The 15,262-nt window shown below is 38.5% G+C and overlaps 1 protein-coding gene across 5 annotated transcripts in view; it reads left to right on the plus strand.

The window, feature by feature from the left end:
• Nucleotides 1-522: 522 nt before the first annotated feature.
• Nucleotides 523-15,262, plus strand: part of Ccnt2 (cyclin T2) — a 46,498-nt gene continuing 31,758 nt past the window's right edge. Inside the window, exons 1-2 of one of the 5 annotated variants that reach the window (XM_010606189.3) lie at nt 523-574; nt 2,118-2,201. In XM_010606189.3, the coding sequence (XP_010604491.1) occupies nt 542-574; nt 2,118-2,201 (117 nt within the window). In that variant the 5' untranslated portion in view covers nt 523-541. Of the gene's footprint in view, nt 575-2,117; nt 2,202-2,484; nt 2,752-2,981; nt 3,194-3,516; nt 3,599-15,262 lie in introns of those variants that run through there. The other 4 variants (XR_776817.3, XM_010606188.3, XM_010606190.3 and 1 more) reach the window with 4 other exon arrangements.

Genomic DNA, 15,262 nt, shown 5'->3' on the forward strand with positions numbered 1-15,262 from the left:
AAGTCCATGATCCACTTTTGAATTAAATTTTGTGAAAAGTGTAAGCATTCTCAATCATTTCATTCATATATACATCATATGCATATATATGAAAGTCCAGCTGTTCCAGCACTGTTTATTAAAAAGACTGCCCTTACTCCACTTAATTGCTTTAGCTCTTTCTCAAAGGTCAGTCCACTATGTGTGTGAATATTCTGTTCCATTTACCTGTGTGTCTATTCTTTCACCAGTACCACTTTGTCTTGACTTCCGTATCTTTGAAGTCAGGCAGTGTCAGTCCAACTTGCACAGCATTGTGTTGGCTTTTATCCTTCCATATAAACTCACAAATCAGTTTGTCAATATCTGGAATTTTGGTGGGGATTGCATTAAATTATCAAGTTGAAAAGAACTGATGTTTAACTTGTATCTTCCATAAACTCAGAACATCCTTCCATTTTTTCAGAGATTTGATTTCTTTCACCAGTTTTGTAGTTTTCCCCATATAGATCTAATCTTGTTACCATTGCTGATTAACTGCAAGAGTTTATTTCCTTGGGATATGTTACACATTGATGTCATCTGTGAACTGAAGGTAAATATCTTCCTTCTCAATATGCATACTTTCCATTTCTAGTTTTTATTGTGTTAGATAAGACATGCTAGTACAATGCTGAAAGGTGTCAGCAGAGGGGACTTCCTCGCCTTGTCCTGGATTTTAGTAGTAAGAATCTACTTTTTTGCGACAAAGAGTTGTCAGCTGTAGTCTTTTCATACATACACTTTATCAAGTTGAGGAAGTTCTCTTATTGTTTGTCAAATTTTTATAAAAATTGAGAATTAGAGGTTAGAACTTTTAGAATGTTGCTTTAAATCATGGAACTTTTTCAGTGCAGAGGATCAAACCCAGAGCTTCACCCACACTAGCCAAATGTCCCACTGTTCAGCTATATCCCTGTCCCCATCTAGGAACTTCTAAGTAACCTGTGAGGCACAAGACAAGTAAGAAATGAAGTTATTTGAGAAACTGTCCACGATAACGGCTGACTATAATCAAATTAATATCAGGGTACAATGGGGTAGGCAGAACGCCTAGAGCACTATCTTGTGCAGAGCCTTGGAACCTCAAAATGAGGACAAGCAAAAAAAGGCCCAGGGGTTTGATGAGGAACTCATTTGAAAGTAATGAGCAAATTCAGCAAAAAAGTTAAAACTTTAAATATTGAAATTTCATTCACAGGCCAGGGATTTAACTCAGTGGCACCTCGCCAGCCTTACAAGGGCAAAGTCCTGAGGAAAGAGAGAGAGAGAGAGAGGGAGAGAGAGAGAGAGAGAGAGATCCTTTTAGGCCACAGTGCCAGTGACCCATCTCGCACTGGGGGAGAGAGGGAGAGAGGGAGAGAGGGAGAGAGGGAGAGAGGGAGAGAGAAATTTCAGCACATACAATAGGCTTTGGCTCAGGGACAGACATGGACTCTTATGTGTGAAGATTGGCGTTTTCTCTGGAGAGAAGCAAAGGGATTAACAGGTGTGTGCGATGTTACCAAACACTAAAGATAACATTTTTCTGTTACTGATTCTCTGGCATTATATGCTTCTCTCAACCTTTTCTCAAAGATCAAAGTGCCATTAAACTGACCCAGCGCTTACCTGTATGCCCAACTACTTAGGGAGGCTGAGTCAAGAGGGTCGCAAGTTTGAGGCCAGCCTCAGCAACTTCTCAAGCCCTTGTCAAATTTTTTAAAATTAGGAGATGGGAATATAACTCAGTGCTGCCTAGTTCAATTCCCAGTAACAAAGGTGTGGGAGAGGTTCCTAGAGAGAAATGAAAACCTCGTTTAGACTCAGTTCTTCCAGTTACTAACTGCATAACCTCTGACAAGTAATTTTTAAAAATAAACCCAAGCCTTGCACTAGCAATCAAACATGCAGTGGGGGGCGGGGAGCTCAAGCGCGGACAAACGAAGAGCATGACTTCCTAGTATACTCTTTCCTAGATGGCTACTTCCCAGACCCGCCTCTCGGGCGGAGACCGTGATCACTGGAACTGTACGACTATGAAAATGTGCCAACCAACTCTAAAGGAAAATGGTGATTATGGCACGCAGCCGCAACAAAAAAAGATTTTTTGTTCCTAGAGAGCAGTCAGCCTGCAGTTCCAGGATGACAAGCAGACTTCGGAGTCCAGGCCCAGACACCACAGCGCAGCCACCCAACCACAGGTCTCTGCCCAACAGGACCCCCATCCTGTACCCTCCTCTCCTCCCCGCCCCTTCGCCCGGCTAACCCTAGACCCGGCATGCACCGCGCCGCGCCGACCTTTTCCTTCCGAGCGATCCCCCGCCTTCGGCGCCTCCCAATGACAAGCGGCGCGGGGCATTGTGGTCTTGTACGCGGGAGAGAGGTGGGGGCAGGAAAAAGAAAACAAAAGACTAGGGAAAAGTTGAAAAATCGGCCCCTACGCATGCGCACTGACAGTATCGGGGGAGCTAAAAAGGGGCGGAGCGTGACTACGGCGAGCGAAGTGGGGCGGGATCTAGAGGCCTTGGCGGGGAGTCTAGGAACCGGGAGGGGAGGGGGTATGGGTGAATGAGCGGGCGGAGGAGGAAGTGTCATGGCGTCGGGCCGTGGAACTTCTTCTCGCTGGTTCTTTACTCGAGAACAGCTGGACAATACACCGAGTCGCCGCTGTGGTGTGGAGGCGGATAAAGAGCTTTCGTACCGGCAGCAGTCCGCTAACCTCATCCAGGACATGGGGCAGCGTCTCAATGTGTATCCTTTCCAGTTCTTGGCCCTCCATACCTCACGCCCTGTTTCCTTCGCCGGGCCTCCGGGCCTGGTGTCTCGCGAACATGGCGCCGCTGCCTTGGACTTCTCTGGGCCACGGCCGCGCCCTGTTGGAGGGAAGGCTTGGGCTCCCGCACCCGCGAGGAGCCAGTGGAGCGGGGGAGGGAGCGAGAGAGAAGACTGGGAATGCGGGCCGGGAGGCTGCGTTGTGTAATGTTTGGGGCAGCGCGTGGTGGCGGCTCGAAATGGGAGTAGTGCCCAGGCCAGAGGGAATCCTAAGGATTATTGGAGAAGAGGAGCGGCTCTTTCGCTTTCCCCACGTCACAGAAGGGATTGCAAGGTTGGAAGGTCAAAATTGAAAGGTTTCAGTGTTCTCCGAGGCCATTCCCCGATTCGATGGCGGTTCTCGTACGGGAGCGCCCTGGAGGTCTTTATGTTTTTGTGGTATTGTATGTGGGTGTGTGCGCGCGCGTTTCAACTGTTTGATTTTGGTCTCTTGTAGCTACTGAAAAATGGTCCTAGGGCTCTCTCAATAATATCAGTAGAGTGAAATGGTCAACAGTTATTTCTTCTGCTGCTTATTTGGCTTCAGGCCCATTCTTTCCCTCCTTCGGGCTTTATGTTTGGTTTGGTTTGGTTTGAGTGAATGGAAAGCATCAGAAAAGAACCACAGATCGGGAATTTTCCAGCAAAATCGTTTTGGAAATGAAATGGTTTTTCTGAGATTACTTCCTAAATGTTATATTCCAGCTCTCAGCTCACAATAAACACTGCTATTGTTTATATGCACAGGTTTTATATGCACCATTCTTTCACCAAATTCAGTAGAAATGTAAGTACTATTTTATTGCCTGTTTTTAGTGCCATCAAACTTTAAATCATACTGTTAGTACTCCATGCCGAATGTATTATGTGTCGCAAACACATACTAATAAAAGAGGAAGAAGAAACCAGTTGGTTATTAATTTTACTCTTTGGTTTTAGTCTTTGGTAAAGGCAGATGACCTGATAAACGTTTTGCTTAATGATGAATTAACTAAGGCACCGTTTTAGAATCTGCCAGGCCTTTTAAACCAAGAGATAGATAAACATTGTTTAGTTCGTTCTCCAGGATCAAAAAGAAAGAAGAAAAAGAAAGATAAGGAACATTTTAAAAAAACGATTTGCTGCATGTATTTTCCCTATTTAAATTTTATACTTTACATTTAAAAGTTTTTCAGTAATCAGGTAGTAAGTACATTGTGGTTTAGGCCTGTGTAATTAATATTCACTGATAGTTTATTCTGTTGGATTCATTGTTTCAAATATTGTGAATTGTAATTAAATTGGTTGCATTCCCTTGCAGTAATACCTGAAGACCTAGCTGTTTAGAGAAATATTTCCTTTGCTACACAATCATTTCTTAAATATCAGAAAAGTTTCTACTTATCACATATCAGCATTACTCGTTACGTTTGTGATTCAAACTTCAACACTTGCTTCAAATCCAATATGTCAGAGTATGTCACATTAGTAAACCTTGACAAATAGCATTTGATCGAAATTTTTATTACCCTTCCCACCAAATACATATTTTTAACCTGCCTGAATTCTCAGTGTCTTTATAGTACTGTTTTTTGGGTCTAGGGATTGAACTGAGGGCCTCACAAGTCCTGTACCATGGAGCTACACCCTCCAACATTATATTACTTCTTTTTTGAGACAAGATCTCACTATGTAGCTCTGGCTGTCCTGGAACTTGTGATCCTCTTATCTTCAGCCTCCCAAGTGCTGGATTCTGGAAATTTGTGTAGCTAAACAGTTTGTATAACAAAAAAGAAAATGAATCAGGGAAACTTTTATTTGTGGATAGGCAGAACCTCATTTGTTAAGAAAACTCTTTAAAAAATCCTTGGAATGTTATTTTTTGATATGTTTCATGGTTTTGAGTTGAATTCTTTTAGCTCTTTTGATCATAAAGTCTGGTTTACAAATTGGCTGTAGGTTTATTTTAAACAGTATAATTTTACATAGATTATAGTCTCTTGCCGTCCCCTTATTTCCATCTTCCTTTTAAATCCGTATAATCATTGTACTGTTGTTTCTGGTTTCCTGGTTATTTTTTATGCATAGTACTTAGGTTTGATGGTGTTATGGAGGAAAAACAAAGTCACTGCTAATAGTATTTAGATTAAAGGAATTACAGTTTTATTTACAATGCCTTCAAAGACATAGTGAACTAATGGATACTTATATAAGTTTGACTTTTCTTAAACAACCCTTGTTGATCCTGGTAGAATTTTGGTGATGGGGAGGTACAGGGGATCGAACTCAGGTCCTTGTGCTTGTGACGCAGGTGGCGGAACCACTGAGCTAAATCCCCAGCCCCTGTCCTAGTAGAATTTAGAAATCAAAATAGTTCTAGAAATTGTATAACTATGGATGTCCCATTTGCTGAATCAGATTAACTTTTCTACTTCCACTACATGATTGCACCACAAGCCTTTGATTTTTAAATTTCCCCTTTCTTGTAATTTCTTTTTATAGCCTGGTTGGTGTGGTTTAAAACAAATACCTCCTTTAAAGCCATATTCACGACTTTGAATTGAATAGTGGGTCAGGTCACTTGCATTAGAGCTTTCACTATTTTAGGTGTTATTCAGTAAATACCCAGAATATCTTTTTTTATCCTCCATAGTATCTCATGAATGTAAATATGAACTTCAGCATTTTATATTGAGTCATTATAATTGAAATTACATGTTTTCAGAGGCAACATTGCACCCTTCATAGCTGTGATCTCTTTCGCCTTTCTTTTATTGTGGTTTTAATAATTGTATTGGTACACCGTTACCTGTTGCACAGCCTCACTCTCCATCCCATCCCCAATTGCTTCAAAATGAAAGAGGTGATCTCAGATTGAATGGAAGTCATATTTATTTGATTCTTGGCATTTGGAGGTGAATATAATTTTTTTAAGTTTTTAAATTTTCATTAGAACGTATTTGCAGTGCATAATGATCACATTCAAATTCATATTCTACATCACTGGGAAAATACATCATAAAGGATTGTACTTGAATGTCATAGTAAACTTAGAAAAAGTATGAGACCTTACGAAATAAACTGAACATCATTTGAGAAATTAAACCCTATAAAATAACAAGCTTAAATGTGAAGATGCTAGGTTAAACTATACAGACATTTATGATAGACATTTATCCCCTCATTTTCCCACACTGACATTTAAAAGAAGTACCCTAGAAATGAACTGCTTTTGTATTTTAAGAATAGTATCAGTATTAGCATTTGGTAACCCAGAAACTCCTTGTTCACTTTTGTCAGTTTCGTGGAGCTTTGAATCACTATTATCAGTAAAGGCTTCTATATAGCCCAATTAGATTAAATCTATCCTTTGTTTACTGGATGCAAAAAGGTTCTTGATTTGGGGTCATAATTGAAGAATGACCTTGCTAGGTAGAGTTCAAGGTAAATCTAGTAAAGGACAAAAGTGCTGGAACCAGTAATGCCTACAAGATAAAAACCGATCTTGAGCATCCTCTCTAGCATGAATCTTAGATACTGATCCAACTTTTTTTAGAAACTCTGTTCATTAATTTTCTTAGTAAAGCTTTTTTTTTTTAAGTAAAACGTTTATTGGTGCATTTTAGATGTACATAATAACTTCATCGTAAGGAATTTGTGCCTGTACATGACGTGTCTGACTTCTTTTTCTCATCCCCTCAACCCCTCTTTCCCTCATTTACAAAAGCTTTGTTTCCATTTTTTTCCTTCTATTTTCTTTTTTTTCTCTTCCCTTTCTCACCCGTCCCTTGCTCTCCTCATTTGAATATTTTCTTCCCATTCCTAATATCTGTTACACAATTTGGTTGGTCTCCTTTCAGTTTCTCACACCAGAGAAATACTGCAGTATTTAAACATGTCCGATTTAAGAGTGTGGTCTTAAGGTACATTCATTTAGCTAGAAATGTCTCAAAAATTATCTTTCTTTATGGCAGAGTAGTACAACATTGTATTACAAAACCACATCTTTATCCATTAGTCAGTTGGTGGTCATTTGGGCTGTTTCCATGATTTAGCTATTACAAACTGTGCCACTGTAAATGTGGGTGTGAATGGGTGTGCATATACCGCTGTGATACGATGCATTTAATTTTCTCAGGAACATACCAAGAAGGGGAATACCTGGGTCAAATGGAAACTCTAATTTTGTTTGTTTGAGGAATCTCCACAGTAGTTGCACCAGTCTACGCTCCCACCAACAGTGGAAAAGGGTTCCTTTTTCCTCATACCCCTGCCAGCGTTTATTTTTGCCTTATTTCTTGATAGTAGCCATTCTCTGTGGAGTGAGATGGAATCTCAGCCTTGTTTTAATTTGTATCTCTAAAGCGACCAATAATGTTGAACATTTTTTCGTATCTTTACCTTTTCTCCTTCATCTGAGATGTGTCTATTCATTACAGATGCTCATTTTTTGATTGGGTCTTTAAATTTAGAGGGGCTAATTTTTTTTGAAATCTCTATACTCTAGATATTAGTTCTTTGAGGAACAGCTAGCAAAAATGTTTCCCATGTTGTGCTTGTATCTTCACTTCGTTGGTGGTTTCTTATGTTATGCAAAAGGTTTTTAAAATAAGTTGAGATACCAGTTGTTGATTTTTTGTGATATTTCCTGTGGGACTGGGGTTTTGTTTATAAAATCTTTGCCTACACCAATGTCTTCAAGAGTTCTACCTATTCTATCTTCAGTAGATTTATTGCTTGTGTTTTAATATTTAGATCTTCACCCATTTCTATTTTAGCTTAGTGGTGAAAAATACGGGTCTAGTTTTAATCTTCAGATGTGAAAAGCCAGTTTTTCCAGCATCATTTATTGAAGAGGCTTTCTTCCAGTCAAGGTGTTTGGTTTCTTTGTCAAACAAAAGGTTGAATGTGTTTGGAGTTGTTCCTGCATTTTCTGATCTGTTCCATATAGCCTCCTTTCTTGTTTGCTAGTAACATGCTGTTTTTATCAAGGTACCTTTGTAGTATAGTTTCACAGCAGATTCTGATACCCCCAGCCTTCCTTTTGTTGCCCAGAATTACCTTTGCTATTCTAGGTCTCTTCTGGTTGCAAATGAATTTTAGGATTGTTTCTCTAATTCTGTGAGATATGCTATTGCTGTTTGATTTGGTTTGTATTACATCTGTAAACAATTGCTGAAGTATGGCCATTTTCACTACATTGGTTCTTCCTATCCAAGAACAAGGGGTGTCTTTCCACTTTCTGATATCCTCTTTGATCTCCTTTTTCAGTGTACTGTAATTTTCAATGTAAAGGTCTTTCATTTCCTTCCTTAGATTGATTCCTAGGTATTTCATTTTTCATATGCTATTTCAAAAGGTGTTTTGTTTCCCTGATTTCTCTCTCTTAGTGAGTTTTTTATTTGTGTATGAGAGTGCTATTGATTTTTTAGTGTTGATTTTGTATCCTGTGCTGCCAAATTTGGTTATTAAATCTGGAATCTTGTGGATTTTTTGGGGGGGGTTCTATGTAGAATATCATGTCATCCACAAATAATGATAGTTTAACTTCTCTCTTTCCTGTCCTTACTCCTTTTATTTCTTTCTCTTTTCTAATTCCTGTGGCTAAAGTTCCCAGAACTACATTGAATAAGAGTGGTGATGCTGGACATCCTTACCTTGTTCCTGATCTTAGAATGAAAGCTTTCAATTTTTGTCTATGTAGTATAATGGTGGCTGTTGGTTTGTCATAGATAGCTTTCATCAGATTGAGATAAAGACCATCTATTGGAATTTTCTGTAGTTTTTATCATGAATGGGTGTTGGATTTTGTCAAGTGCTTTTCTGCATCTGTTAAGATGACCGTATGTTTTTTGTATTATATATGGTTTGTTGCATTTATTGGTTTGTGTATGTTGAACCATCCCCGAATCTCTGGGATGAATCCTGTTTGGTTATGGTTTGGTCACTAAATCTTGATGATTTGCTGCATTCTGTTTGCCAGTATCTTACTGAGGATTTTTGTGTCACTGTTCACTGGGGAGACTAGCCTGTAGTTCTCTTTTTGGTTGGGTCCTTCTCTAGTTTTGGTATCAGGGTAATGCTTGCTTCCAGGAATGAATGTGGGAGTACTCCTTCTCTTTCCATGTCATTAAAGAGTTAGAGAAGTAGCAGCATCAGCATTAGGTCTTCTAAATTTTTTATAGAATTTAGCAATGAATCCATCAGGGTCTGGGCTTTTCTTTGTTAGTAGGTTTTTAATTACATCTTCAATTTCATGACTTTTATTGAATTCGAATTTTTCATCTTCTTGATTCAGCTCTGGTAATTCATGTGTATCTAGGAAGCTGTCCATTTCTTCTGAATTTTCCATCTTATTAGAGTACAAGTTCTCAAAGTAGATACTGATGAACTTTTGTATTTCTGCAGGATCCATTGTGATTTTACCCTTTTTATTCCTCATTGCATGGATTTGGATCCTTTCTTTCCTTGTTTTCATAAGGTTTACTAAGGGTTTGTCAATTTTATTTAATTTTTCAAATAAGTATCTCTGATTCATTAATTCTTTCTTTGTATTTCACCCTGTACCTGGGATTGAACTCAGGAACTTGTACTTGCCAAGAAGGTGCCAGTACCACTGAGCTAAATCCCTGACCCAATTCTTTGTATTTTCTTAGTCTCAGTTGCATTCATTTCTTCTCTTGTCTTTATAATTTTCTCCCTCTTATGAGCTTTGGGCTTGACGTGCTCTTTTTTCTAGAAGCTTGAGGTTCAGCATTAGATTATTTGACCTCACTCTGTTTTTCTCACGTGAGAAATCACCACTATGAATTTCCCTCATAGGATTGCTTTCACTGCATCCTGTAAGTTCCATTATGTTGTTATTGGCATTATCATTTAATAGTAGACACGATCTAATTTCTTCTTTAATTTTATCTGTGACCCATTGGTTGTTCAAGAGGGTATTATTTAATTTCCATGTGTTTGTAAAGTTCTTGTAATTTCTTTTGCTACTGATTTCCAATTTTTTTGCACTGTGGCCTGATAGTATGCATGGGATAATTTCAATTCACTTGCAATTACTTCAGCACACTCTGTGAGTTAGTATGTGTGTTCTGTTTTAGAGAATATCCCATGTGCAGCTGAGAAGAATATGTTTTTTTTGTTTTTTTTTGCCCCGTTAAGTTTATTGGTACATTTAAGGCAAACAATACAGTTAAATTTATCATTGGGATCTTGTACCTTTACATGATATGTATTGGCTCTATTTTTCCCCATGTCCCTGACCTCTCTTCACCCCCTTTACCTTCCCTATTTACAAAGACTTTGTTTCCATTTTTTCACAAAGAGTGTATATTCTGATGTGTGGTGGAGCACGTTAGCTGTCTACTAAGTCCATTTGTTCAAAAGTTTGGTTCTATTCTGATATTTCTTTGTTGATTATTTCTCTATCTAGTTGATATGTCTTTTTGTGACGGTGGAGTATTGAGGTTCTCCATTACAATTGTAGTAGTGCTTATTTGATTTTTCATGTCCATTAAAATTTGTTTTGTATAGTTAGGTGCACTGCTATTTGGTGCATATATATTTAGAATTGTTGTCTTTTCTTGGATTCTTCCCTTTACCAGGATGTAGTGACCTTCTTTGTCTCTCATAATCAGTCTTGCTTGAAATAATTTTATCTGCAAATAAAGTAACTACTCCTGCTTTTTCCTGAGTTCCTATCACATGGAATATTGTTTTCCGTCCCTTGACTTTCACTCAGTGGATTTCTTTTTGAGATAAATGTTTCTTGTATACATCATATTGTTGGATCTTGCTTCTTGTTCTCTTCTGCCAGTCTGTTTCTTTTGATTGGTGAACTGAGATCATTAACATTGATGGTTATAACTGATATATACATGTTGCCTTTTCTCTGTCATGTTACTTTCCTGCTGTTGGCTTCCTTTTTTGTTTAATTTCTTGCCTTGCCTTGTGGATTTATTCCATTGGGGTTCATGGAGTAATAATCCTTATTGTGTCTTTCTAGAATATCCTGTAGAACACTTTAGAATCTTGGTTTGGTGGTCATGAATTTCTTCAGGTCTTCTTTGTTATGAAAATTTCTCATTTCTCCATCAATTTTTAAGGATTGTTTTTCAGGGTATATCAATCTAGGTTGCAGGTTGTTTTTCTTTAGGGCTTGAAATAATGCATTCCAGGCTCTCCTTGACTTGAGAGTTTGTGTTGAGCAGTCTGTTGTGATTTTGATGGTATGTTCTTTATAGGTGATTTGTTTCTTTTCTCTAATCACTTTTAATGTTCTGTCCCTGTGTGAAATTTCAGGAATCTTGGAGAAGTTTTTTTGTTTGTTTTGTTTTATTTTTGTTTTTGTTTTATCATGGCTAATTGGAGTCCTATATGCCTTACTTATCTGTATGTCCCATTCTTTTTCCGTTTGGGAAGTTTTCTACCATTACTTCTGAGAACAGCTTTTTTATGTCATTTACTCTAGTCTACTTTTTCATTGACTCCAATCAAGCTTATGTTATAGCAGATGCTGGGTTGATTTCTTGTGGTCAGTTGCTGTTTTTAATTTGCATGAGCACTTACTGCAACCCATTCTTTATTATCTGATATTCTGTCCTCACATGGCTCATTCTGCTGTGTATACTTTCTTTGGAGCTTTTAATCTCCTGGATATCTGAATGTGTTTCTTAAATTCCATTTCTTTCCTGTGCTAAACAATCATGTTCCTGAGCTCCTGTATTTTTTTTTTAATCTGTATCTGCTCTAGTGTCACTAACCATGCCTTACATTCTGGTCACCATCTCTGTAGTTATCTGGGAAATTATTTCTGTTTTGATTTTTTTTTTTTCTCTTTCTAGAGCCTTTTTCATCTCCTGCTGTTACCACTTTACAGAGTCGGTGGGTGGCTTTTTTTCCCCCCTCGTTGAGTTTAATGGTACATTTTTATGTATACAGTGCAGTTACATTCATTATTGGAATCTTGTACCTTTGCATGACAGGTCTTGGTTCTCATTTCTTCTCCTTGTCTCTGCCCTCCCTTCACTCCTCCTCTCCTCCCCCTTTACAAACACTTCATTTCCATTTTTTCATTTTCTCATAATGCTGGCTTTTGAATTGTTCCATCTTACTGCCACCCTGACCCCACACCAGGGTTTGTCTTTGGTGAGCTGAAAGTGTGGGGGGTGCACATCTTGTTTAAATGTATTCTTTTTTTTTTTTTTTTTAAGTTTGATTACTAGGTTGATGCTGGTAAATTGCTTATGGCAAGTAACTTTATTTCTGATATTTAGAGCCCTTGGAAAATGGCCACTTGTGAGTCTGCTGCAAGATATTACCTCTCCTATGTATTGGGTATTAGAAGTTTCTCTCTACTTGGCCCATCCTCCAGTTCTTTGGTACTGGCCTATAGGATATTTTAAAGACCTTTAGTCAATCCCACTCTTGGTATACCAGAAGAAACAGCTGATTAGCACAATTGTGTCAGCTTGGCTAAAGTAGTACAGTCAACAGTAACAATAGCATCAGATACAGCCTAGAAAATGACAGACAGTGGTAAGTATTAAATTCTACCTTGAACCATATGAATCCAAGAGTTGTATGCAATAAATAAGCTCGTCATGTGGCAATTTTACCCTTAGGGAAGAAAAGTTAAAGGGGCTTAGGGGTAAAAAAACAAATAGAATAGGAAGAAGAAATCAGAAGCAAGGCTGGAGGACAAATTTAGGAAACTAGTGAAGACAGGTGAGAAAGATAAAAGGAAAAAAAATAAAACCAGAATAGAACAGAATAACAAAACTAGAAACCCATGTTCAAACCAAAAGGTGGGGGGGCAGGAAATGAAGAAGAAAAAAAAAAAAGCAAAAATGTCCTATTTCAAGGTGTGTCTCTGCAATTACTGATAGGCAACATGGGCAAACAGAGCCCAGAGCCAAATTGATTAATCCCAGCAAACCAGACAGTTTCATGGTGGGGATAGTGGATAATCCCAACCAGCCTGCCTCCTTAGTTCCTGTAAGTTCAGACCAGTTTCTGGCTATGAGGTTGGAACCAGATTCCTTGAGGGCTGGGGATTTAGCTCAGTGGTTCCACCGCCTGTCTTGTAAGTGCAAGGACCCAAGTTCGATCCCCAGTACCAAAAAACAAAACAAAACGGATTCCTTGAGCCTAAAACAAGTCTGTATGTCTCCTGCTGGCTTGAACACTGCTCCCCCCACTGACTTGAACTCAACACCCACACTGAGGCATCTGGAGCCACTAGGTGGGAGTCCACTCACAGCTGTTTTGAGGTCATTTGGGCCCTCCAAGATGGCTACCAGCCAGTGACCCTCTCCTGTGTGAGGTCTGAACCTGGATAACTCACCAGCCTCTGATGTCTTCTGTATTGACTGCTGTGTTCCATTGGTGCGTTTTTCAGTGGAGGCCTCTTGGGTCAACATTAGTCACCATGCATCTGGAGGTTCAGCCCACCATTCCCTCACCAAGTGTCAGGGCTCTAGGAGAGAGTGCTGTTTGCTACTTAAGTCTCTGTCTTTGCTTTCCCTGTGGACTTCAGTACTTGCCTCAGATCCTTCCTGGGTCCCAGAGACCCACTTCCCTTTTTATTATCCTCACATCACTATTCCAGTGTCAGGACACCAAATTTCACAGAGGCTCTTTATCTGCTGCTCACTACTCTGCCATCTTCCTGAAAGTTATACTTTGTCAAGTTCTATACACATCAGATAATTTGTTTCATGTTTTATCTGTTGGAATATCTTCTGAAGTCTACCATGTGACAGGCATTTAAGATAATTTTGTCTTATTCACTCCTCAGGGTTTTCTCCTGAAAAAACAGATTCATTTTACTGAGTGTCTTGTCTAAACTCATGCAGTATTCCCCCTTTTTCCTTCTCTAGTATGTTCTTAAAGGAGCACAGTAGTTGTTAATGCCAGTCATTTCTAAAGAGGAGATATGTGAACAAAATTGAGGTTTTTTATTGCTTATCTCACTGAACTAAATCCAGTGATATCTTTCATAGGTCTCAAATTTGCTCATTGAATAGACATTGAAAACACATATTATGTGAAAAACCACATATTGCATCATTCTATTTATATGAAATGCTCAGACATCAGTCTTGGCATTTATTCATTGTGTACCTCTGTATTTCCTTAAGGGTTTTTCTCCACTTTCTATATGTCTGTGTTCTGCCGAGTTTTAAGACTCAATTGAAGTTTGCAGCTCCTTCATTAAGCATATCCCTGATAACCTTACTTTTCCATTTTTGAATGTCCATATTGATCTTACTTTTGAGTCCTACTAATGTCTTATTATATTCCATCTGTTTGGTGTTTGTTAATACTGTAGTATGACTGTGTATCAGAAGTGGATTTTCTTAAGTAGACAACCTTGTAACTACTACCTAAGTCTAAGTACACTAGAACTTTTCCAGCTATCCCAGAAAGTGCTTCCATGAGCCTCTCAATGTTATAAAATAGTCTCTTTTCAGTTTCTTTGTAGTTATATAGTACCACACAAATCTGCATTCCTAAAAGTCAGTTTAGTCTTGCTCATATTAAAGTTTTTATATGTAGAAGTACAGTATACTTTGACTCATCTGTTGTGTGGACATCAATCTGTAATGAATATGTATGGACTTTTTTGATCTTCCTAAACAATATAGTTTTGATATTGTAAATAATCTACAGATGACTTTTAGTAGTTAGAAGAATTTGTGTGGATTATATGTAGGTGCTACACTATTTTATATAAGGGATTTGGGTATCCTGGAGTGAGGATGTCCTGAACCAATCCCTCTTGGATATTGAGGGATCACAATTTAAAAGACCTTATATAGGTGGAAAGGTGATGCTGTCTTTGACTGAGGGTATAGCTTAGTAGTAGAGGACATGTGCATGAGACCCTAGGTTTAATTGCTAGCAGCAAAACAATAAAAAATAAAATACCTCATGAGTTCCTTCTGAGTCAAGGCAAAGGGCTTTTGTATTACATCTTTTGAGGGGTGCAGTACCAGGGATTGAACTCAGGACCTTGTACTTGCAAGGCAGGCACAGTGCCACTGAGCTAAATCCCAAGCCCTGTATTAACATCTTCATCACCCTTCTTTTACACCAGAAATCCTACTTCTCAAGAATATGGAGTAGTAGATTTAAACCCACATGAGACCAAAAAATTTCAGGTAACAATACTACCACCACCATTATAATTACTGAAAACCATTAAATAGTTTTGCTTTGCTCACCTCTCTCTTGGTTTTTAAAAGTTGTATTTTTATATAATCTTTTTTTTGTACATTTTTGCAATATATAGTTATTACATTCATCATGGGGATTGATACATATACATAATACATCTTAATTCTTTCTATTTCCACTTGAGGTCCCTTCCTTCCGTGCTGCATCCATCTTCTGGTCCCCTTCCCATTTGTAAAAGATCTACCTACATTATCTTAACATTGTAAAACTCTTTTAAGCCTGATGTTTG

This window comes from Fukomys damarensis, unplaced genomic scaffold (assembly GCF_012274545.1).
Source record: "Fukomys damarensis isolate Sample0158 unplaced genomic scaffold, DMR_v1.0_HiC HiC_scaffold_29, whole genome shotgun sequence".
In the NCBI taxonomy this organism is placed as follows: Eukaryota; Metazoa; Chordata; class Mammalia; order Rodentia; family Bathyergidae; genus Fukomys; species Fukomys damarensis.